Raw genomic sequence first — 23,881 nt, 5'->3', positions numbered from 1 at the left:
AGAGTCGCGGGGTAATGATGCAGCTCTATAAAACTCTGGTTAGGCCACACTTGGAGTACTGTGTCCAGTTCTGGTCACCTCACTATAGGAAGGATGTGAAAGCATTGGAAAGGGTACAGAGGAGATTTACTAGGATGCTGCCTGGTTTAGAGAGTATGCATTATGATCAGAGATGAAGGGAGCTAGCGCTTTCGTCTTTGGAGAGAAGGAGGATGAGAGGAGACTTGATAGAGTTAGACAAGATATTAAGAGGAATAGATAGACAGCCAGTGCCTCTTCCCCAGGGCACCACTGCTCAGTACAAGAGGACATGGCTTTAAGGTAAGGGGTGGGGAGTTCAAGGGGGATATTAGAGGAAGATTTTTTACTCAGAGAGTGGTTGGTGCTTGGAATGCACTGCCTGAGTCAGTGGTGGAGGCAGATACACTAGAGAAATTTAAGAGACTGCTAGATAGGTATATGGAGGAATTTAAGGTGGGGGGTATATGGGAGGCAGGGTTTAAGGGTCAGCACAACATTGTGGGCTGAAGGGCCTGTACTGTGCTGTACTGTTCTATATTCTGTGAAGCTGATTTTATTGGGAAGGGCCGCCTTAATAGGAAGTGCTCCGACAGTTGGCGGTAACGTGATTAATGAATGTAAGTTCAGGCAGACTCCCATGACAATAAACATAATTTAAAAACAAAGAGTAATTGCAGTAGATCATAATATACTGATTTGTTAATATTTAATACCATGTTCAGATTCAAGTGCAAGTTCAGGTTTATTGTCATTGAACTATACACATGTATACCACCAAACCAAACAACGTTCCTCTGGAGCAAGGTGCACAACACAATAGAAATAATTCACATACACGCCACATAAAGAGATATTTTAACAAACAAATAAATCAACAAACAATAAAGTGTGTTCCCAACACAAAGTAAAAATACACATTATAATACTACCAGCGCTTCATGCATAAAGAGATCTGCGCGGTGGCAGGGAGTTCAGTAGTTCTACGGCCTGGGGGAGAAGCTGTTTCCTATTCTAACAGTTCTTGTCTTAATGCTACGATACCTCCAGATTGAAGGCGGGGTGGGTTCTAAGCAATTGTTGGAGGGATCATTGACAATGCTCACGGCCTTGGGTATGCAGTGCTTCTGATAAACATCTCTGATGGGTGGATGCGAGAGATCCTGGTGACCCTCTCACCAGTCCTCGCAACCCTTTGTAAGGACTTGCAGTCAGATGCCTTGCAATTCCCATGACAGACAGTGACGCAGCTGGTCAGGATGCTTACGAGGGTGCTCCAGTAAAAATTGTTTCCAATGACGGGCTGCACCGTCCTAAAGCCCACAATCATCTCTTTGGTCTTGTCCATGAGGAAGCTCAAAATGTTGTGCTGTAACCATCCTACCAGCCGCTCTACCCCCTCTCTATATGCCGTCTCGTCGTCAGTGCCGATGAGACCAACCACTGTCGTGTCATCAGCGAGCTTAATGATTTGGGCCTAGTTGTGCAGTCACGCGGCAGTAGCGTTAGCAGCAGCGGGCTGAGCACGCAGCATTGGGGAGCACCGGAGCTCAGCGTGATGGAGCTGGAGACGTGGCTGCCCACACGGACTGACTGTGGCCTTTCTGTCAGGAAGTCCAGGACCCAGTTACACAGACGAGTGCCGAGACCCAATGAAGACAGTTTACCCACCAGCTTCCAAGGGGGCGATCATAACATTTCCAATAATATGGCGACAATTTCAGTCACAGCAGCTTCTACAGGGTCAACAAAAGGTGCTCCTGTCCTATTTAAATGTATTTTTCTATGATCGCAGGATGGTATCATACATTAAGAACTTAAAGTACTGCTGGTCTACCCCATCAGTGAATTGCTCATGGGCGGAGAAAATTAAGGAGAGGCACATCGTGCTGCTCCCTGAGTCAAAGGAGGAGTACAGTCTACTGGCGAGTGACGGTCTTAGTCGCTTTTCTTGTGATCACAAGACCCTTTTGGACATTGTTAACGTGGAATGCTGCACGCTTAATTCACTGATTTATTGGCAGTGAGCAGGGGCAGATGGTATGGGGTCTGTGTGGCTTTGGTCGTAATGAGGACGAGGGCTCAAGGTGCGACATCACCTGGATAGATGTGTCGAAGCTGGTTCACTCCATCAGGGTGGGTGTAGTGCTGCACCCGGACTGGAATTAGTCCTCCCCACACCCCCCCCAAGTAATCACTTAGCAGAAGACAAGCTCTGTTGTGTTCAACTGCAGATTTCTACCGCATTCAATGGACTCAGGGTCTGGACTATAATTTTCTTTTCGCGTGGTTGTATTTTACTGATATCCTGTACGTGCTTGCCATCTTGTATGTGGAAGGACTAGGCCTCAGGCTGTGGCGTCCCCTATTTACAGCCGCCAGGAGAGAGGGCGTCAGAGCCACCGGTCACTCTAGCGGGGGGCGGTGTGGCAGAGTCCAGTCTGGGGGTGGTGCTGCCCCCTAGTGTTTGCTGGGCAGAAGACGAGCACTATTGCATTTGACTGCTGATTTCTGTGGGATTGATGGCTTGATCCTGGACTTTTTTTTATTGTGCGCCTGTATCTTACTGATACCTTTTGTGTGCTTACCACCTTGTATGGGCTGTGTGACTGTCGGTACTGTGTTTTGCACCTTGGCCCAGGAGCAATGCTGTCTTGATTGGCTGTACTCACAGGTATTCATGTATGGTTGAATAATAATTAAACTTGAATTGAATTGAATATTAAGTGATAAGCTGAAGTTGATAAACAGTATCCTGGCATATGTGGCACCATTTTCCGGATGGGACAGGATGATGTGGAGTGTAGAGGCTATGGCATCATCAGTGAAATGATTTGAGGGGTAAGCAAACTGGAAAGGGTCCAATGCAGCAGGAAGATGGGAATTACTGTGATCCGTAATCAGCCACTCTAAGCACTTCGATATTGTTGAGATCAGTGCCACCGGATGGTAGTCGCTGAGGCAGGTTACCGTCATTCCTTTGGGCACCAGGATGACTGTGGCTGCCTGGAAGCCTGAGGGAACAATGGGCTGTTCCAGAGAGATGTTGAAGATGCCTGTTAGAACCCAAATTAACTAGGCTGCACAGCCCCTCACCAGTTAAGCAGGTACGTCATCAGGTCCCGCAGCTCTTTCGGGTTCGTTTGTAACCAGACAGAGTGCCTGCCCCTCAGGTTCCTCGATCCATGCCAGCACGTCATTCCGTGCATCAAACTGAGCGTAAAAGGCATTCAGCTTATCAGGCAGGGAAGCCTCGCCGTCGCTGTCACGCAGGGTGGACTTGTATTTCCAGTAAGGTTGAACGCCCTGCCAGATGTACCTCACATCTCCGGCCTCACAGAAATGGCTGTATATCCTCTGTGAATAATTCCATTTTGCCTTCCTGATGGTGTGGTAAAGAGCTGGTCTGGCCTGACGTGAAAGGTATCTTATCCCCCGATCCAATGGCGGCATCAGAGTCTCTCAGTCAAGTGCAGACCTCTCGGCCCTGGCTTCTGATTTGCCCTCACGTAGATGTGTTCAATATCTGTGGCGTCCTCAATGAACTTCTCTGTGAAACCAGGCACAGATTTTGCATATATATCGACACTAAAGTGATGGCTGTAGGGAGCAAGCTCGCTGAGCACTTTCCTTTTCATGTTTTCAAAATAGTTTCGCAATGCTGAAATTTCTCCTTTTAGCCAAGTCTTCATTTCCTTGAGAATTGGTTTAACTCATTTTTAATCAGTGATCAGTGTTTAGAAATTTGCATAACAGATAACTTTCAACACACACAAAATGCTGGAGGAACTCGGCAGGCTAGGCAGCATCTATGAAAAAGAGTAAACAATTGACGTTTTGTGCTGACACCCTTCTTCAGGGCTCAGGACCTAATGTCTCTCACCTCTAATAGCAAAGTCAACATGTGGGTAGAGTTTAGGCAGGGCTGTTTTCCAGTTAGCATGGTCGAAGTTGCCAGCAACGTTAAGCCCTGAGGGCATGTGCTTCTCAAGTCACTGACGTGCCATAAAGCTTGCGCCATGCTCCCCAGCGTTAGTATGGCGGTGGGAGGGGGAGGGGCAGGGGCATGTATACAGCCACAATCACAATAACAGTGAACACCATTGGTAAAAAGGGAGCCTGCACTTTATTGTGAAGGACTCTATGGTAGACGAGCAATGGGTCATCACTACCAAAACGTTCACACACCAGTTCTTAAATAATGTAGATCCATACACTTCCACCGCAGGTCTTGCCAGAGATCGCAGGAATTCTGTCAACCTGAGAAGAGCTGAAGTCTTTCAGTTGGATGGTTGTTTCAGGGATGGTGATCTGGTGCTATGTTTCTGTCAGAATGTGTGTGCATCTGTCCTTCAACTCACACTGATTCAGTCTCTAATGCAGGTATCTAGTTTATCTTCTAGCGACCGAATGTTTGAAAACAGGATCAACAGGAGAGCTGGCCTGCAGCATTTTGCCTTTAGTCTGACACAAATAAAAGTGTGCTTTTGGTTACAGTGGCACCAGCGAACAATGATTCCTCGAGCAACGTCTTTCAGACAGCCAATGTTTTCAATTATTTCACTTTCTCTGCTTGTTCTTTTAGTCTTGATTGTGTTTCAGAAACTAGTGGAGCCTGTGGCTTGCAGTTTGGAATTCAATTGAATGATCTGGTGCTCTGCTGTCCCCTAGAGAACTGAGAGCATGAGCTGCCCTGTGGAGAAGCCCAGAGATGAGGCGTGGGAATAGACAGAAAGAGCAGAGCACCCCGTGGCCATTCCCATCAACAATAAGTATACTGTTTTGGATACTGTTGGTGGGGATGACCTACCAGGGACAAGCTGTAGTGGTCGCGTCTCTGGCACTGAGACTGGATCCCCAGCTCAGAAAGGAAGGAAGGAAAAGAGGAGAGCAGTAGTGATAGGGGATTCGATAGTTAGGGGGACAGCTAAGAGGTTCTGTGGAAGAGATCGAGAATCCCGGATGGTCTGTTGCCTCCCTGGTGCCAGGGTTCGCGATATCTCGGATCAAGTTCTCAGTATTCTCAGGAGAGAGGGTGAGCAGCCGGATGTCGTGGTCCACGTGGGGACCAATGACGTGGATAGGAGTAGGGATGAGGTCCTGAAGAAGGAATATAGGGAGTTAGGGAAGAAGTTAAAAAGCAGGACCTCAAGGGTGGTAATCTCGGGATTGCTGCCTGTGCCACGAGACAGAGAGTGTAGGAACAGGAAGTTATGGCAGATGAATGCATGGCTGAAGAGTTGGTGCAGGGGGCAGGGGTTCAGATTTCTGGATCATTGGGATCTCTTTTGGGGAAGGTCTGACCTATACAAAAAGGATGGGCTGTACCTGAACTGGAAAGGGACGAATCTCCTGGCGGGCAGGTTTGCTAGAGCTGTTGGGAAGGGTTTAAACTAGTTTGGCAGGGGGGTGGGAATCAGAATGTGAGTGCAGAGATTAGGGTAGAAGGACAAGGGCATGATGCTATGTGTTCTGAGTTGGTGAGAACAGGCCTGTGTGCTGGACAATGTGGAGATTAAGGAAGAAGAAGTGTTGGATCCTCTTAAAAACATCAAGATTGATAAGTCCCCAGGGCCGAATGTGATATACCCCAAGTTGCTGTGGGAAGTGAGAGAAGAGATCACTGGAGCAGTAGCTATGATCTTTGAATCCTCTTTGGCTGCAGGGGAGGTGCCAGAGGACTGGAGAATGGCAAATGTAGTTCCCTTGTTTAAAAAAGGTAACAGGGAGAATCCTGGGAACCATACACCGGTGAGTCTTACGTTGGTGGTCTGCAAACTATTGGAAATGATTCTTAAGGATAGGATCTACGAGCATTTGGAGAAGTACAGTCTACTCAAGGATAGTCAACATGGCTTTGTGAAGGGAAGGTTGTGCTTCATGAGACTAATTGAGTTTTTTGAAGAGGTAACAAAAGAAATTGATGACGGTAGGGTGGTAGATGTGGTCTACATGGATTTTAGCAAGGCATTTGACAAGGTCCCCCACGAGAGACTCATCTAGAGAGACATGTGGAATGGGATCAGTGGAACCTTGGCTGTTTGGATAAAAAATTGGCTTACAGGAAGAAAGCAGAGGGTAGTAGTGGAAAGAAAGTATTCTGCTTGGAGGTCGGTGACCAGTGGAGTGCCGCAAGGATCTGTTCTGGGACACTGCTCTTTGAGATTTTTATAAATAACCTGGATGAAGAGGCGGAAGGATGGGTGAGTAAGTTTGCGGGTGACATGAAGATTGGAGGAGTTGTGGATGGAGCTGTAGGTTGTCGAAGGTTACAAGAGGATATAGACAGGATACAGAGTTGGGCAGAGAAGTGGTAGATGGAGTTCAATCCAGATAAGTGTGAGGTGATGCATTTTGGAAGGACAAACCAGAAGGCTGAGTACAGGGTTAATGGTTGGTTACTTAAGAGTGTGGATGAACAGAGGGACCTTGGGGTTCAAATCCATACATCCCTCAAGGTCACCGCACAGGTTGATAGGATAGTTAAGAAGGCCTATGGGATGCTAGGCTTCATTAATAGGGGGATTGAGTTCAAGAGTAGAGAGGTCATGTTTCAACTCTACAAATCTCTGGTGAGACCACACTTTGAGTATTGTGTTCAGTTCTGGTCACCTCATTATAAGAAGGATGTAGAAGCTATGGAGAGGGTGCTGAGGAGATTTACCAGGATGTTGCCTGTATTGGAAAACAAGTCTTATGAGGCAAGGTTAGCAGAGCTGGGACTTTTCTCTTTGGAGCGTAGAAGGATGAGAGGGGACTTGATAGAGGTCTACAAGATTATGAGAGGCATAGATAGGGTGGATAGCCAGTACTTGTTTCCCAGGGCATGAATAGCAAACACCAGAGGGCATATGTACAAAGTTAAGAGAGGGAAGTTTAGGGGAGACATCAGGGGTAAGTTTCTTTACACAGAGGGTTGTGGGTGCCTGGAATGACTTGCCAGGGATGGTGGTGGAGGCTAAAACATTAGGGGTATTTAAGAGCCTCTTGGACAGGCACATGGATGAATGAAAAATAGAGGGTTACAGGGTAGTGTGGGTTTAGTACTTTTTTTAAGGAATATATGGGTCGGCACAACATTGAGGGTCGAAGGGCCTGTACTGTGCTGTAGTTGTCTAGTGTCTAGTGGGGCCATGTTCAACTCCTTTGCAAAGCGTTGAGGAAGGTCGAAGTATTGAGGCCAATGTGGTCAGTGGTCGCTCTTCATGGAGGTCACGGGATCGACGGCCATCGATAACTGGGTCAACACAGTGTTCGGACCTGGTATGGTGTTCAGACCTGGTGCGGTGGTAGCTCTTCACGGAGGTCACAGGATCGACGGCCGTCGATAACTGGGTCGGCGCGGTGTTCAGACCTGGTGCGGTGGTCGCTCTTCACAGAGGCCATGGGATCAACGGCCATCAATAATTGGGTCGGCGCGGTGTTCGGAGCTGGTGTTCGTGCCCTCTTCGTTGGTTATGTGGAACAGTCTGTGCTCCAAACCTATTCTGGTACTGCTCCCCAACTTCTCCTTCAGTACATTGACGACTACATTGGTGCTGCTTCCTGCACCCATGCTGAGCTCATCAATTTCATCGACTCCAAATTTCCACCCAGCCCTCGAATTCACTTGGTCTATCTCGGACACTTCTCTCCCCTTTCTTGATCTCTCGGTCTCCATCTCTGGAGACAGACTGTCCACTGACATCTTCTACAAGCCCACTGACTCTCATAACTACCTCAACTATACCTCTTCCCACCCCACCACATGCGAAAATGCCATTCCCTATTCCCAGTTCCTCCGTCTCTGCCGCATCTGTTCTGAGGATGAGGTTTTCCGTTCCAGGACATCTCAAATGTCCTCTTTCTTTAAGGATCGTGGTTTCCCTTCCTGCTGTTATCAATGATGCCCTCACCTGCATCTCCTCCATTTCCCACACTTCGGCTCTCACCCCATCCTCCCGCCACCACAACAGGGACAGAGTTCCCCTTGTCCTCACCTACCACCCCACCAGCCTCCGGATCCAACACATTATCCTCCGCAACTTCCGCCTCCTTCAACAGGACCCCACCACTAAGCACATCTTTCCCTCTCCACCCCCTCCGCCATCCGCAGGGATCGGTCCCTCCGCGACTCCCTGGTCCAGACGTCCCTCCCCACGGATCTCCCACCCGGCACTTATCCCTGTAAGCGTAAGTGCTACACCTGTCCCTACACCTCCTCTCTTGCCACCATTCAGGGCCCCAACCAGTACTTTCAAGTGAGGCAACACTTCACTTGTGAGTCTGTTGGGGTCATCTATTGCATCCGGTGCTCCCGGTGCGGCCTCCTCTACATCGGTGAAACCCGACGCAGATTGGGGGACCGCTTCATCGAGCACCTGCACTCCATCTGCCAAAACAGGCAGGATCTCCCAGTAGCCACCCACTTCAACTCTGCTTCCCACTCCCATTCAGATATGTCCATACATGGCCTCCTCTATTGCCGTGATGAGGCTAAACTCAGGTTGGAGGAGCAACACCTCATATACCATTTAGGTAGTCTCCAGCCCCTTGGTATGAACATAGAATTCTCCACCTTCCGGTAATTCCCTCCCTCTCCCTTCCCCTATCCCTATTTCACTCTGCCCCCTCCCCCAGCTGCCTACCACCTCCCTTTTGGTTCCGCCTCCTTCTACTACCCATTGTGTTTTCCTCTATTCCTTCTTCACCTTTCCTGCCTATCACCTCCCCGCCTCCCTTCCCCCACCCCTTTATCTTTCCCCTTACTGGTTTTTCACCTGGAACCTACCAGCCTTCTCCTTCCCACCCTCCCCCCACCTTCTTTATAGGGCCTCCGCCCCTTCCCCCTACAGTCCTGACGAAGGGTTCCGGCCCGAAACGTTGACTGATCATTTCCACGGATGCTGCCCGACCTGCTGAGTTCCTCCAGACTACTGGCTGTAATGGCTGTGAGAGGTGGTTCAACTAAGTACTGAGCAAAAAGGGATGAATACTTTTGAACTGCTGACATTACAATTTTTGAATTTTTATTTTACGTTTTAAAATTTCTCATTTTTTGGGCTCTATTGTGAAAAATGGAGCATGTGATTCACAAATAAAAAATCTCAGTTAAGTTGATCAAAATCCCTGGTTTTAATATTCATTTATGTGAACTAAGGGTCAGGGTTTGAATACTTTTTTTCAAGGCACTGTACATGGTCATCTCTCCGAGAGACGATAATGCTAGTTAATCTAAAATCATTGGGGGGCAGGGTCGGGCTGAAGGTCAAACAGGTATGAGGAGGCAATTAAAAAAGCTACAAAATGATTGTAAAGCAAAAATGAAAGTTGTCCAAAGCCTGCCTGCCTCCTGTGACAAATTGAAATCTAGAGCTCATATGTGATCGTCTGCCAAGTAATAATTGCATTTAGTTCATTTCAGAAAACACAAAATGGACAATAGTGATGTCTGAAATTCAAGGTGGCTCTAACATTGTTGCTAAAGCTTAAAAATTGTAATAAGTGTAAGTACATGATAAATACAGATTCCACCAGCCAGTCCCCCTAACTCCTGAAGTAAAGTAGATCAATATTACTTCATCAGTTGCAATGATTTGTGACTTACGGAAAGTGCTTTCTGTTTGAGTAAAGGTTACACCTCCACTCTTGGATCAGTAAATCCATTCTTTCCTTCATTAATTAGAACTGGTTTCTCAGTCCGAGTATGCCAAACTAGGATCTGTAAAATGATCATAGATAAAAATAAGAACATTAACACTTCATGTCCAATACGGTACAATATCCTAGCCCATGACTTTCTAGGCGTGTTCCTAATATTAGGGATGGACTCACAGATAGAATTGTTCCAAAAAATCATGTACAATGACCAAATATCTAATTTTTCTACTTTCTCTGTACTAAACCACAAGCAAATGGATTTCATTTGAAACTATCTACATAATTAACACTTTTGCATCACATACTTGTAGACATAAGGTTAATATGAGAAATCATCAAGTGCTAACATTTAAAATTCCTCCATAATGTATTTATGAATTTTTAAAAAACCTCCAATACAATCTACAGCTTCTGAATGATCCAGAACTTCTATTTAAATTTATCACTGTGCAACCATCGATTCATTGCTAAGAATATTTAAAACCATTTCCAAATTGCTTACACTTCATATTAAAAGCCATCACCTCGTCTCTAATAGGCTATTAACCTTATTCCTATCGTTTTGCATGTAATTAGAATGTTGCTGCATAGACATGAGAACTGGCCATTCAGCACGTTCAGCTGCTCTGCCAAGTCATAGAATCATTGGAAAGGTACAGCCCACTCATCAATGCCAACTGTGATGTCAATCTATTTATTTATTTAGAAACATGGTGCAGAATATTCCCTTCCAGTCCTTTTCGCTGTGCTGCCCCAGCAAACCCCCTGACAATCCTGATTTAACCCTATCCTAATCAAGGGACAATTTACAATGACCAGTTAACCTACCCGGCATGTCTTGGGACTGGAGCTCCTGGGGAAAACCCACACATTCCACGGGGAGGACATTCCAACACTCCTTCCAGAGGATGCCGGAATTGAACTCCAAGCGCCGACACTGCAAGCTGTAACAGCGTCATGCTGGCCACTGTGCTACAGTAGCAAGGGATCTATGCACCGTTCCCTCTAAGCTGCACGGGTACACAGCAGCGCGGTAACTGAAATGCTTCCGCGCACATAGCCTTTGCTGCCACGCAGCTGGAATTCTCTAGTCGGAAGTGCCATGTACTTTTCAGGCCATGTAAAAATTTTCTGCTCAGAGCAATAATTGGTCCATGCAGCTGTTAAAAAAAAAAACTAGAGGGAACATTGAATCTAAGCTAAGCTCTTTTCCAGGTCAATCCAATATTTCTCTGCTTTTCTATCCAGGACTCCTCTGCCCTGTGAAAAAGATTCTGATGATCTATTCTATTTATGCCCTTTAGCCTGCTATATTCCAGTAAAAATAGACCCACACTATTTAATCTTTCCATATAACCAGAGCACTGCAATACTGGTGAATTCCTTTTGCATTCTGTCTGTATTGCTACAGCACCCTTCCTACAGATTATTGACTAGAATGATACACATTCCTCTTAGTGTGGCACCTTCCAAACTGCTCCCAGAAATTTCCATTTACCTTGTTTACCTACTTTTCATTGATTTCAAAAGCCAGTTCCTGATAGGGAGGGGGCAGGGAAGAGAGTCTTAGATTTTTGATACATTTGATGTAAAACGTGTCTTAATTTTAAAATGTCCTAAATAGCACATTCAATTCAAAGATGATGCCCGTTTGTCTAAATTCCCCAGGAGAGAAAATAATCCGTATCCACCATATCAAAACTCTTTTAAAATTACTTGATTAAATTTAATCGGGACATTATAAATGAGAAAAAAAAAGAAGCTTGCATCATTGAAAGAAAACTGCAGTGTTTGCAAATAGGAAATATAAACAGGATCTGGTGGATATGATCGACAAATCAGGCAGCATCTGCAGAGAGAGAGAAAAAGAATTAATTCTTCTCTTAATTTTTTCCTGATCTGATGAAAGGAGCTTAATGTGAAATGTAATTTGCAAGAGGCAGTGGAAGATGCACAAACCTGCCCAGTTTACTATTCACCTTTTCCTCAAGGCGTAGGAGCAGAATTAGACCATTTGGCCCATCAAGTCTGGTCTCGCCTTTTCATCATGGCTGATGCATTTTCCCTCTCAATCCCTTTCTTCTGCCTTCTCCCTGTAGCCTTCCATGCCTGACTAATCAAGCACCTATTGACCTCCACTTTGAATACATCCATTGATCTGGCCTCCACAGTCTTTCAGCTGATTCTTGATCATTAATCTGGATGAAGCTATGATATTAGCTATGATATCAAGTGGAAACTTACTGCATGTGGCAGCAAGATTCCCATAAAACTGATGTCAATAGGGATCAAGTGGAAACGACTGAATGAATTGGAGTTACATCTCCGACATTGGTGGGTTAACCTGTTTGCTAGAAGTCAATCATCCTAGCCCCGATACATCACTGCTAAACTACATTGTGTTACTTCATAATAAACCTTTTTTCACCATAATGTCAGGACTGGGGATGTTTGCAATATTCAATGGCAACTGCAGTTCTTCAGCAAATGAGAAAGTTCATGCCACTGTGTGAACCGATCTAGCCAATACTCATGGACTGATAAGTAGCAAGTCATGTTTGAGGCATGGGAACAGAAGCATAGATAATCTGGATGAAGAGTAGTTCATTAGCAACTTCCCTATCCTCCCATTCAGTGCTATCACCGCTGATCTCCAATTTCGTCACCATTTTCCCATCTTCTCCCATACATTTTCACTACTTTTTCTCTCCTGAGATCTGTCTACCTAATTCCTTCTTACATACATTCAAAGCCTTCAGCAATAGAGAATTCCACAGGTTCAGTACCCTCTGAGTGAAAGTATAAAGCAGCCAACGTGATTGGTATCCCATCCATTAGTCCATTGAACATTCCCGCATAGTACGGGCACTTTGGCCCATGACATTGTACCAACCTTTAATCCTACTCTAAGATCAATCTAACCTTTTTCTCCTGCATAGGCCTCCATTCTTGTATTATCCAATAGCCTATCTAAGAGTTTCCTAAATGTATCTGTCTCTACCACCATCCCTGGCAGGGCGTTTCACACACCCACAACTCTCTGCGTAAAGGACTTACCACTAATATCCCCCCTATCCTTTTCTCCAATCAATTTAAAATTATGCCCCATGTATTAGTCGTTTCTACCCTGGGAAATGGTCTCTGATTGTACTTTCTGTCTACGCCTGTTATTCATTTTGTACACCTCTATCAAATCACCTCTCATCCTCTTTCACTCCAAAGAGTAAAGTCCTAGTTCACTCAACCTATCTCCATAAGACATGCCCTCTAATCCAGAGAGCATCCTGGTAAGTCTCCTCTGCACACTGTCTAAAGCTTCCACATCCTTCCTATAGTGACCAGAACTGAACGCTATATTCCAAGTGTGATCTAACCTGCGGCTCCTGAACTCAATCCCCTGACTAATAATGAAGGCCAACACACCATACATCTTCTTAACGACCCTATCAACTTGCATGGTAACTTTGAGGGATCTGTGGACATGACCTCAAGATTCCTCTGTTCTTCCTCATTGCTAAGAGTCCTATCATTAACCCTAAATGCTGCCTTCAAATTTGACCTGCCAAAATGAATCACTTCACATTTCTCTGGATTGAACTCCACTGGCCACTTCCTAGCCCAGCTCTGTATTCAGTCAAAGCCCCTTTGCAACCTTCAACAACCCTTCATGTTGTCCACAGCTCCACCAACCCTTGTGTGATCTGCAAACTTACTAATCCACCCTTCCACTTTCTCATCAAAATCATTTATAAAAATCACAAAGAGCAGGGGTCCCAGAACAGATCTGAATGAGCCCACTTGTCGAGCACCTTACTCTACACCACATCCACTGCTCTACCTTCATCAATGTGCTTTGTCACATCCTGAAAGGGTTCAATCAGGATTGTGAGGCATGGCCAACCCCTCACAAAGCCATGCGGACTATCTCTACTCAGACTGAGCTTTTCCAAATCCTGTCTCTAAGAATCTTCACAATAACTTGCCCATCACTGAAGTAAGACAAAATGGTCTATAATTCTGAGTTATCCCCAATACCTTTCCTGAACAAAGGAATTATATTTGCCACCCTCTAATCACCTGATACCACTCCAGTGAGCAGTGAGGATGGAAATATCATCTCTAAAATTTTAGGAATCTGTTCCCTCACTTCCTGTAGTAACATTGGGTGTATCCTGTTTAGCCCTGGGGACTTATCTATCCAAATGTTTTTGAAAAGTTCTAGCACACCCTCTTTCTTAACATCAATGTGTTCAAGCATATTAGCCTATTTTACACTGTCCTCACACTCATCAAGGTCCCTCTCACTGGTGAATACTGAAGCAAAATATTCATTAAGCATCTCCCCAACCTCCTCTGATTCCTGTTTCCTCTTACTATTGCTGGTCAGTCCAATCTTTTCTCTGGCCATCCTCATGTTCTTCACATACATGTAGAATGCCATGGGTTTTCCTTTATCCTACTCACCAAGTCCTTCTCATGTCCCTTCTTGCTCTCCTAAGTTCGTTCTTCAGCTCCTTCCTGGTTAGCTTGTATCTTTCCAGAGCCCTGCCTGATCCTTGCTACCTAAACCATAAGTAAGCTTCTTCTTCTTGAAAGAGGAATCTCTTCCACATTTCTTGTCAAACACAGTTCCTTCACTCTAACATCCTTTCCCTGCCTCAATGGGACAAACTTGTCCAGAACCCCCAGCAGGTACTTGCTAAACAATGTCCACATTTTTGTCATCTATTTCCCTGAGTACATCTGTTGTCAATTTATATTCCCAAGTTCCTGCCTAATAGCATCATAATGACCTCCTCCAGTTAAATAATTTCCCATACCATCTGCTCCTATCCCTGTCCAAGTCCATGGTAAAGGTCAGGGAGTTGTGGTAATTGTTTCAGAAGTGCTCTCCCACTGAGCACTCTGGCACCTCACCTGGTCCATTGCCTAGCGTCAAATCCAACATGGCCTCTCCTCCAGTTGGCCTATCCATACATTGAGTCAGGAATTCTTCCTGGGCACACCTAATGAATTCTGCCCTGTCCAAACCTTTTGCACTAAGGAGGTGCCAATCGATATTAGGAAAGTTGAATTCACCCATGACAATGACCTTTTTTTTACACCTTTCCAAAATCTGCCTCCTATTCTGATCCTCAGTATCTCTATTGCTATTGAGGTCTATAGAAGACTCCCAATAGAGTAAACTCTGTGACTTCCCCCCTTTCTACAGCTGTGATACTGTCCTTGTAAGCAATGCCACTCCCCCACCTCTATTACTTCCTTCCCTGTTTGTATTAAAACATCTAAACGCTGAAACATCCACGAGACATCCCTGCTCTTGAAACAGCATGTAATAGACATTTATCCTACATATTTATCATTACCTTAAAGACACAGTATCTACTAGATGAACTATTTGCATAATCCATTGTAGTTTCTGGTGAGAAATTGCTCAGTCTCGTAACCCTGACTATCAAGAACAACGAGTGGAGCAGGTTCCCCTCCAAGTCCCATACCATCCAGATTCATGAAGATTTGCTAGTGCTGCATGGGGTTGGGGCAGAGGGGAGTTGGGAACAAGCATGCTAATGCAGATTTCAAAGTAGTTGTGGAGAAGAGTGATCTTAAGCCTACATACAAAGATAGGAAATGAAAGGTTGAGTAGGGTGATAAGAATATTTTGAGTTGTGTCTATTTCAATGTAGGTAATGTGGATAGCATTAGAGCATGGATCAACATGTAGAATAATGATAGTGTAGCCATTAGTGCAGGAGGGGCAGTACTGACAGCTCAATATTTTGGGGTTCTAATGTTTTAGACAAGATAGAGGAAGAAGTGTTATGGGGGAGGGGTGGCATTATTAGTCAGGGAAAATGTCATGCCATTTCTCAGACAGGACAGACTGGAAGGCTTGTCTACTGAAGCTAAATGGGTAGAATGGAAGATTAAGAAAGGGATAACTGCATTAATGGGATTATATTATAGACAACCTAATAATCAGCAGGATTTAGAAGAGCAAATTTGTAGAAAGAAAGCAGACAGTTGCAAAAAAATAAAGTTGTGATTAGTAGGTAATTTTTAACTTTCCACATGTTGATTGGAACTCCTATACCGTAAAGAACTGGATGGGATAGAGTTAGTCAAATGTGTTCAGGAAAGTTTCCTTAAGCAGCATATAGAGGTCCCAATTAGAGTGTGATATTGGATTTCCTGTTAGGGAATGAGGCAGGGCAGATGACAGAAGTATATGTAGGGGTAAGTATGTGTAAGAGATTCTAAACTAGAGAAAAGACAATTTTAATTACATCAAGAAGGATCTGGTAAGTGTGGATTTGGGACAGGTTGTTTTCTGCCAAAGGGATGCTTGGTAAGTGAGAAGCCTTCAAAATTGAAATTTTGAGAGTACAGATTTTGTATGTTCCTTCTAAAGTGAAAGGGAAAACTAACAGGTTTAGAGAACTTTGGTTTTGAGGTATATTGACACCTGGATTAAGAAGATGAAGGAGGTGTATAGCAGTTATAAGCAGCAAGAAACTAATGATGTAGTGAAGGAGTGTAGCTACTGCAAGAGAACACTTAAGAGGGAAAACAGGTGGGCTAAATACAGACATGCGTTTGCTCTAGCAGACAAGGTGAAGGAGAATCCCAAGAGTTTCTACAGATAGATGTGGAGTTAAGGTATAGCAAAGTGGTTTACTTGAGGATTAGTGTTGTCACCTATGATTCAGCCAAAAGAGTGTTCTCAAATGGGGTTTTGCAAAAGTATTTACTTGGGAGATGAAGACAGATTTTATAGAACTGATGCAAAACAGCACTGAGGTCATGGACCACATACAGACTGCAGAAGAGGAGATCCTTTCTGTCTTGAGGAATATTAGGGTGGAAAAGTCCCCGGAGTCTGAGAAGGTATCCCATTGGACCTTGTAGGAGGCTAGTTCAGAGATTGCAGGGGCTCTGGCAGTGGTATTTAAAGCATCATTAGCTACAAGTGAGGTGCTGGAGGCCTGGAGGTTGGGTAATGTCATTCAAGAAAGACTGTAAGAATAAACTAGGAAATTACAGGCTGGAGATTCTGACTTCAGTAGTGGGTAAGTTATTGGAAGGTATTGTAAGGGACAAGGTACATGAGAATTTGGATAGACAGGGCCTGATTCGGGATAGACAACATGATTTTGTACATGGTAGGTCTTGTTTAACCAATCTTGCAGTTTTTCCAAGAGGTTAACAGGAAAGTTGATGCAGGAAATGCAGTAGACATTGATTACATGGAATTTTAGCAAGACCATTGACAAAGTCCCACATGGGAGCCTAGTGAGGATGGTTCAGTGACCTGTCATTTGGGATGTGGTCGTAAACTGGATCAAACATTGGTTTCATGGGAGAAGACAGAGTAGTAATAGATGGTTGCCTCTCTGTCTGGAGGCCTGAGGCTAATAGTGTGTCATTGGGTTCAGAGCTGGGTCCATTGTTGTTTGTCATCTATATCAACAATCTTGATGGTAATGTGGTAAACTAGATCAACAAATTTGAGGATAACACCAATACTGGTGGTGTGGTGGGCAGTGAGGAAGGCTATCAAAACATGCTGCATGGAATAAACCAGCTGGGAAAATGGGCATTAAGATAGCAGATGGATTTAATGCAGACAACTGAGAGGGCTCGTACTTTGGTAGGACAAACCAGGATAGGACTCACATAGTGAATGGCAGGGCATTGAGGAGCATTGTAGAACAGAGAGATCTGGAAATGCAGATCCATAATTCCTTATAAGTGGTGTCATAGATAGATAGGATCATAAAGAGAACGTTTGGCACATTGGCCTTCACAATCACAATATCGAGTGCAGGTGTTGGGATGTTATGTTGAAGTTGATGAGACCAAAGTGTGGAGTATTGTGTTCAGTTCTGGTCACCTGCCTACATGAAAGATATCAATAAGATTGAAAGACTGCAGAGAAAATCTACAAGAATTCAATTGTAAGAAAGGTGGGAGAGTGCAAACATGATTAGATGAGGGCTAATCAATCAGGATGGATGGACTACAGGGGGTATAAATACCACCAGACTAGACATGTCCAGCCATCATCCCTGAAGAAGATGGCAGGGTTTGCCAGCGAAACGTCAGCTTTAATCCAGCCTGCACCCAGCTGGAAGTCTGAGAAGAGTTTATTTGTCAAATACACTGAGAAAGCACTAGATCCTTTTTCAGGTTAGTACTTTATTTCCGGGAGTATAGGAGAATGAGGAAAGATTTGATAAGCTATACAAAATTATGATGGGTATAAATAGGATCAATGCAGGCAGGTTTTTTTCCTCTGAAGTGGGGTGAAACTAGAACAAGAGGCCATTGGTTAAGGGTGAAAGGTGAAATGTTTTTGGAGAACCTGAAGGGGAACTTCCTCACTTAGAGGATAGTGTGAATGTGGAATGAACTGCTAGAGGAAGTGGAGGATATAGTTTCAACTTCAATGTTTAAGAGAAATCTAGATAAGTACATGAATGGGAGGGCTATGTGCAGGTCCATGAGACAAGACAGAATAACCATTTTGCACAGACTAGATGGGCCAAAGGGCCTGTATCTGCGCTGTAGTACTCTGTGAATCCATTCAGAAATAATTTGTTAGTTCTTTTTCTTGCTAAGCCTGAATTTTGGCATTCCATCCCCACAGCACAGTAGGAGTTGCCCAACCAGAAGGAATGCAACAATTCAAGAACCTGGTTCACTAATACCTTCACAAAGGCAGTGACAATGAGACATGGGTATTAAATGTTTGCCTTGCCAAAAAATTAATAAAAACAAGTTGACACAAAAAGAGCAATCACTTACAGGCTCTCACAAATCCTAGTGCCTACATAGATCCAATGTTAGTAAATCTTTTTATAGATTTTGGTGGAATCTTCGATGGAGATGGAGTGGGCTGATTGCAGTTGGCTGCTCTTACTTGTACCTTGGGTCAGCATTGGCCTGTGGCATGAGCTAAAGGTGTGACACTCCTAGGCTGTCACCTGGAGAATGCTGGGAATTATTCTTGAAAAACGGCCTAAAGGATGGTACATTGATTGTGAGCATTGCAAGCAACATACTGGTGTAAAGGGATCCAATAGTCCATTACACAGTTGACCACTATTCCTCAGCAATCCCTGCTTTGGACACTAATTCAAAAACTTTGCTGATTGGCATTCAATGTAATGGTTTGATTTAGTAATGGAATGATACTTGTAGTGGGGGTTTGTGAAAGAATAAGCATTCTATACCAAATGAGACTCAATTGGAACGTTACTCTACTTTAGTGCAATTTGAAGCTTTAGGTTCCAGTTCTTTTAAAGTTACAAGTTCGCGCAACAAGCTAGTCTCCTGGTATCCTCCTTTGACACCATAGAGCTGGAAGTTGGCTGAAGATTTCTTGAGTATCAACTTAACATTGATTGCAAATCCTGCCATATCAATAGCAAAAGGTCGATTTGGATCGAAGACAGTTTTCCAGCCAACAACTTTTCCTGCAGTGTTCACTTTGGGAGACTCGTATAGCAGTCCACCAACAAAAGCCACTGGCCATACTGAGACCTTTTTCGTGAATCGCATCTGAAAAATATAAATAAGAGATACTTTAGAAACTTCTCCATGGAATCTTTATTATAGCCCGTGTGCCTTTATTTTTCCTGATTGACAAATGTAAGCCTGAAAGCTTTCTTGACTATTTACTGCTACTGTTAACACTGCAATTCAGGACTAGTTATCTGAATGTTGTGCTGTTTCTGAGACACAGATGCACAGTATATCCTACTCATCCTGCTTTTCAGATACTATTTGGTTTTCCCCATGTCGTTATCCTAAATAAAAAAAAGTTTTCATCTATGAAACCAGTTTCCTGTTTAAATAAAATGCATTGAATCTAACACCATTCCTAAATTTGGCCCTAAAATAAGTGCTGATTTCTGACAGTGGAATGCTGTCAAGATATTATAGGTGTTTCATCATCACTGTCAAAAACTAGCAAAAAGACTAGCAGCTAATACTTATGGTAAGATAGTAGTTAGAACAACGCTCTAGAGTACCTGCGACCTAGGTTCATTTCCCACCGCCGCCTTTAAGGAGTTTGTACGTTCTCCCCGTGACTGCGTAGGTTTCCTCCCACAATCCAAAGACATGCCGGTTGGTATGTTAATTGGTCATTATACACTGTCCTGTAATTAGGCTAGGGTTAAATTGGGGGTTAAATTCTCTCCAATCTCTTTTTAAGTCTGTTCTCTACTTTCACTTCCTTAGCAATCAGGAAGGGACGGTAAATCCACTAAAGATTGAATATGCCTTTAATACATAACCCTTCAGAAGTAATCAAGCCATATTTATTCTTACACCTGTATGCACAGCTGCAACGTAAAACCTATTTGCAGCACATCACAGGCACATAGCATTAGTTAAATATTAACTGCAGGTTAAAACTAATGAAGATCTTCACCCAGAGCCTCAAATACAGAAGAATCAAAATTGAAGTGCAACTCTCCCATTCAGGAGCTCAAAACTCTAGTACTGTGCTGACTTTCCACTTATATTAAATTATTATATAAAATTAGTAAGAATATATTTTGAAAAGTATCCTTACAAGTGATACGAATAAACTACCAGTGATTATTAAATACTCATTTAATTGAACAATAATAGTGATCAAATAGTGCAAATCAGTAGAATGTAAGAATTGTTTTTCAATGCAAAGATGTTTTAAAATAATAATGAGCACCTCCTCAAAGAGTTCCAAGCTGTATGTATTATCATCGTCTGCAAAATAAACTACACCCTCCGAAGAGTCATTTGGGTTCAGCCTGTCTCTCAGCCAGCGAAGGCCCAGGTTTCTTTGCAGGGTGCCTCTTGGAGCTCGCGATGATGACTTAGTGGGGCCCAATCTCATGCTTTTTGGGCTTTGAACATTCAAGTGAGTAAAATTCATTCCGCACTTTTCCAGCAGCAGTGCTACTAAACTGGTCCTCCGGGGGGAGTCCTCGACCACAATCCAGTGCAAGTTCTGCACGTGGAGGAAAGTATTAGCCAGTCTGGTTAGCTCTGCTTTCTGCACAGGTCTGGTATAGGTTGGTGTTATGACATAGATGGTTGGTAAAGACTGAGACCACTGGGGTGGCCTGGTGTAGACATATTCCAGTTTGATGTAGGTCTGACTTTGCACTGGCTGCTGGTGAATACAGACATCTTGTTCCTCCTTGCTATGTGAGCTGTTGGTGATTGCCCGTTTTGTTCCATTGTCTGGCTCTTCTGAAAAGGAAACAGGAGAAGATGTTCAAATGTATTTGCTAAGGCCTTATGTCAGTCAATAAACAGTATCGTTGATGGAATATCTTTCACTTGACCCAATTTTATTGAGAGTATGAGTATGTTAAGATGCAATCTGTAACATATTCAGTGTAATGCATAATCTAAAGTGGAACATTACTAACTTTTATTGTTTCCTTTAAATTTAGAGATACAACACGGTATCAGACCCCTCTGACCCAATAAGCCCATGCCTCCCAGTTACACCCATGTGACCAATTATTTCTTTGGAACGTTGGAGGAAACCAAAGTGCCTGGTGGAAACCCAAGTGGCCATGGGGAGAGTGTACAAACTCCTTACACACGACAGTGGAACTGAACCTGGCTAGCTGGCGCCCTATTACCGCTACACTAATTGCTATGTTACCATGCTGCCCCAGCCTCATATTTTGTCATGAAGTCTCAAATATGTCAACATCAAGGCCTTTAAAAATAAAGTTTGCATCTTCCATGATCATTTAAAACATTTTAAAATCATCTTGGAAATTCTGACATCATGTGGAGCAGAAGATTGGAGACAGTTTCTTGTGGACTTTATGCTACGTCGACTCAGGCCGAGGGGGCCGGCGTCGGGCACAATGACGGACTCTCCACTTCTTGCTCTCCCTCATCAGTGCGTTCAGTTCATCTACATTAGCCGCGCCACTGTCTTCTAGGAGCGTGTTGACCATCGTGGCATATGCGGCAGTTGTAAAATGCGGAGTGGGGCCTATTGGGACTAGCCTGTGGAGCAGGAGACTGTGAATGAGCTGGAGACAGTTCTTTGTAAACTTTAAAAAGTGAGTGGGGCCTGTCAGGACTTATGAGTGGAGTGGGAGATTGCTTGGGTTATTAGTAACTAGGGTTAATTAACAAGGGCCAATAAAAAGAGTGGGGTTTGAACAGAGTGGCTGTTACTGGATGGCCACTGTGTGAATGGGCAGTGTTAGAGTGGCCAGGCTTTAGTGAGAACAGGCCCAGGCTAGAACTTGGTTTGAAAAGGTAGAGGCATACCAAGTGCAGGCAAGGTGGTAGTTAAGGCAGTAGAATGCTCTCCTGTGAGATTGTAATTTCAGGCTACCTAATGGTCCCCGTGATGACTACATCTGTAGGAAGTGCACCCGACCTCAGCTCCTGACTGACAAGGTAAAGGAACTGGAGTTGGAGCTGGTTGCACTCAAACCATCTGGAAGACTGAAAAGTTCATAGATGAGTTGTTAACTGAGGTGGCCACTCTGAGTGTACAGGCTTCAGACAGTGGCTGGGTGACCACCGGGAGAAGTAAGGGAAGGGGAGAAAGCAGTCAGTGCAGGGTTCCCCTGTGGCCATTCCCCTCCGCAACAAGTTTACCCCTTTGGATTCTGTGGGTGGCATGACTTATGAGGGCACAGCCTCCAGACCGGTGGCTCTGAGATTCAGTAAAGTCAGATGCAGCAGTAGTGATAGGAGACTCAATCGTTAAGGGGATGGACAGGAGATTCTGCAGCTGTGAAAGAGAAGCCAGGACAGTGTGTTGCCTCCCAGGTGAGGAGCCAGAGGTCATGGCACCAATGTCATAAGTAGAAAGGGGGAAGAGGATTCTACAAAGTGGGTATAAGGAGTTAGGAAAAAGACTGAAGGACAGGACCTCCAAGGTCATAATCTCTGGATTACTCCCAGTGCCACAAGCTGATCAGGGAAAGAATAGCAGAGTGCTACAGATGAATGGGTGGTTGAGGACAGGGTTCAGATTGCTGGATCAGTGGGATCTCTTCCAGGGAAGGTACAGTATGACCTGTACAAAAAGGATTAATATTCTTGTGGACAAGTTTGCCAGAGCTGTTGGTGAGGGTTTAAACTAAGTTTAGGATTGGAACGAGAGTGATACAGCTGAGGATGGGGCAGTTGGTATAAAAATCAATGCAGTGTGCAGTGGGACTCTGAGGATTGACAGACAGATGGTGGGGCAAAATTGCAGTCAGTAAGATGAGGTGAAGTGTAACATGGGGGCAAAATTGAAAAGGGTCGGAATACAGCACTGAAGGTGTTGTATCTGAATGCACAAATATGCGGATAAGGCAGCTGATCTTGTAGCACAGGTAGAGATTGGCAGGTATGATGTTGTGGGCATCACTGAGATGTGACTGAAAGAAGATCATATTTGGGAGCCTAACATCAAAGGATACACCTTGTAATGAAATGACCGGCAGGTAGGCAGAGGGGGTGGGGTGGCTCTGTTAGTAAAAAATGAAATCAAATCCTTAGAAATAATTGACATAGGATGGAAAGATGTAGAATACTAGCGGGTAGAGTTAAGAAACAATAAGGGTAAAATGATGCTGATGGGAATTATATACAGGCCTCGGAACAGTAGCTAGGATGTTGGATATTAATTTCAATGGAAAGTACAAACGGTAGGTAATAAGGGCAATGTTGCAATAGTCATGGGGGATTTCAATGTGCAGTTCATAGAAACATAGAAACATAGAAAATAGGTGCAGGAGTAGGCTATTCAGTCCTTCGAGCCTGCACCGCCATTCAGTATGATCATGGCTGATCATCCAATTCAGAACCCTGTACCTGCTTTCTCTCCATACCCCCTGATCCCTTTAGCAAGGGCCATATCTAACTCCCTCTTAAATATAGCCAATGAACTGGCCTCAACTGTTTCCTGTGGCAGAGAATTCCACAGATTCACCGCTCTCTGCGTGAAGAAGTTTTTCCTCATCTCTGTCCTAAAAGGCTTCCCCTTTATCCTTAAACTGTGACGCCTCGTTCTGGACTTCCCCAACATCGGGAACAATCTTCCTGTATCTAGCCTGTCCAATCCCTTTAGAATTTTATACGTTTCAATAAGATCCCCCCTCAATCTTCTAAATTCCAGCAAGTATAAGCCTAGTTGATCCAGTCTTTCTTCATATGAAAGTCTTGCCATCCCAGGAATCAATCTGGTGAACCTTCT

The 23,881-nt window shown here is 44.2% G+C and overlaps 1 protein-coding gene across 5 annotated transcripts in view; it reads right to left on the bottom strand.

Moving 5' to 3' along the window:
- The window catches only part of LOC134348100 (galactosylgalactosylxylosylprotein 3-beta-glucuronosyltransferase 1-like), a 135,832-nt gene that overhangs the window by 6,648 nt on the left and 105,303 nt on the right, over positions 1-23,881 (bottom strand). For all 5 annotated transcript variants that reach the window (XM_063050975.1, XM_063050973.1, XM_063050974.1 and 2 more), the window contains 3 exons: positions 20,378-20,904; positions 18,925-19,221; positions 9,605-9,718 (listed from right to left, as the gene is read on the bottom strand). In XM_063050975.1, the coding sequence (XP_062907045.1) occupies positions 9,632-9,718; positions 18,925-19,221; positions 20,378-20,904 (911 nt within the window). In that variant the 3' untranslated portion in view covers positions 9,605-9,631. The remainder of the gene's footprint in view (positions 1-9,604; positions 9,719-18,924; positions 19,222-20,377; positions 20,905-23,881) is intronic.

This window comes from Mobula hypostoma, chromosome 6, assembly GCF_963921235.1.
Source record: "Mobula hypostoma chromosome 6, sMobHyp1.1, whole genome shotgun sequence".
Taxonomy (NCBI): domain Eukaryota; kingdom Metazoa; phylum Chordata; class Chondrichthyes; order Myliobatiformes; family Myliobatidae; genus Mobula; species Mobula hypostoma.
Note: the sequence above shows the minus strand (reverse complement) of the source record. Positions and strands in the feature narration are given on the sequence as shown.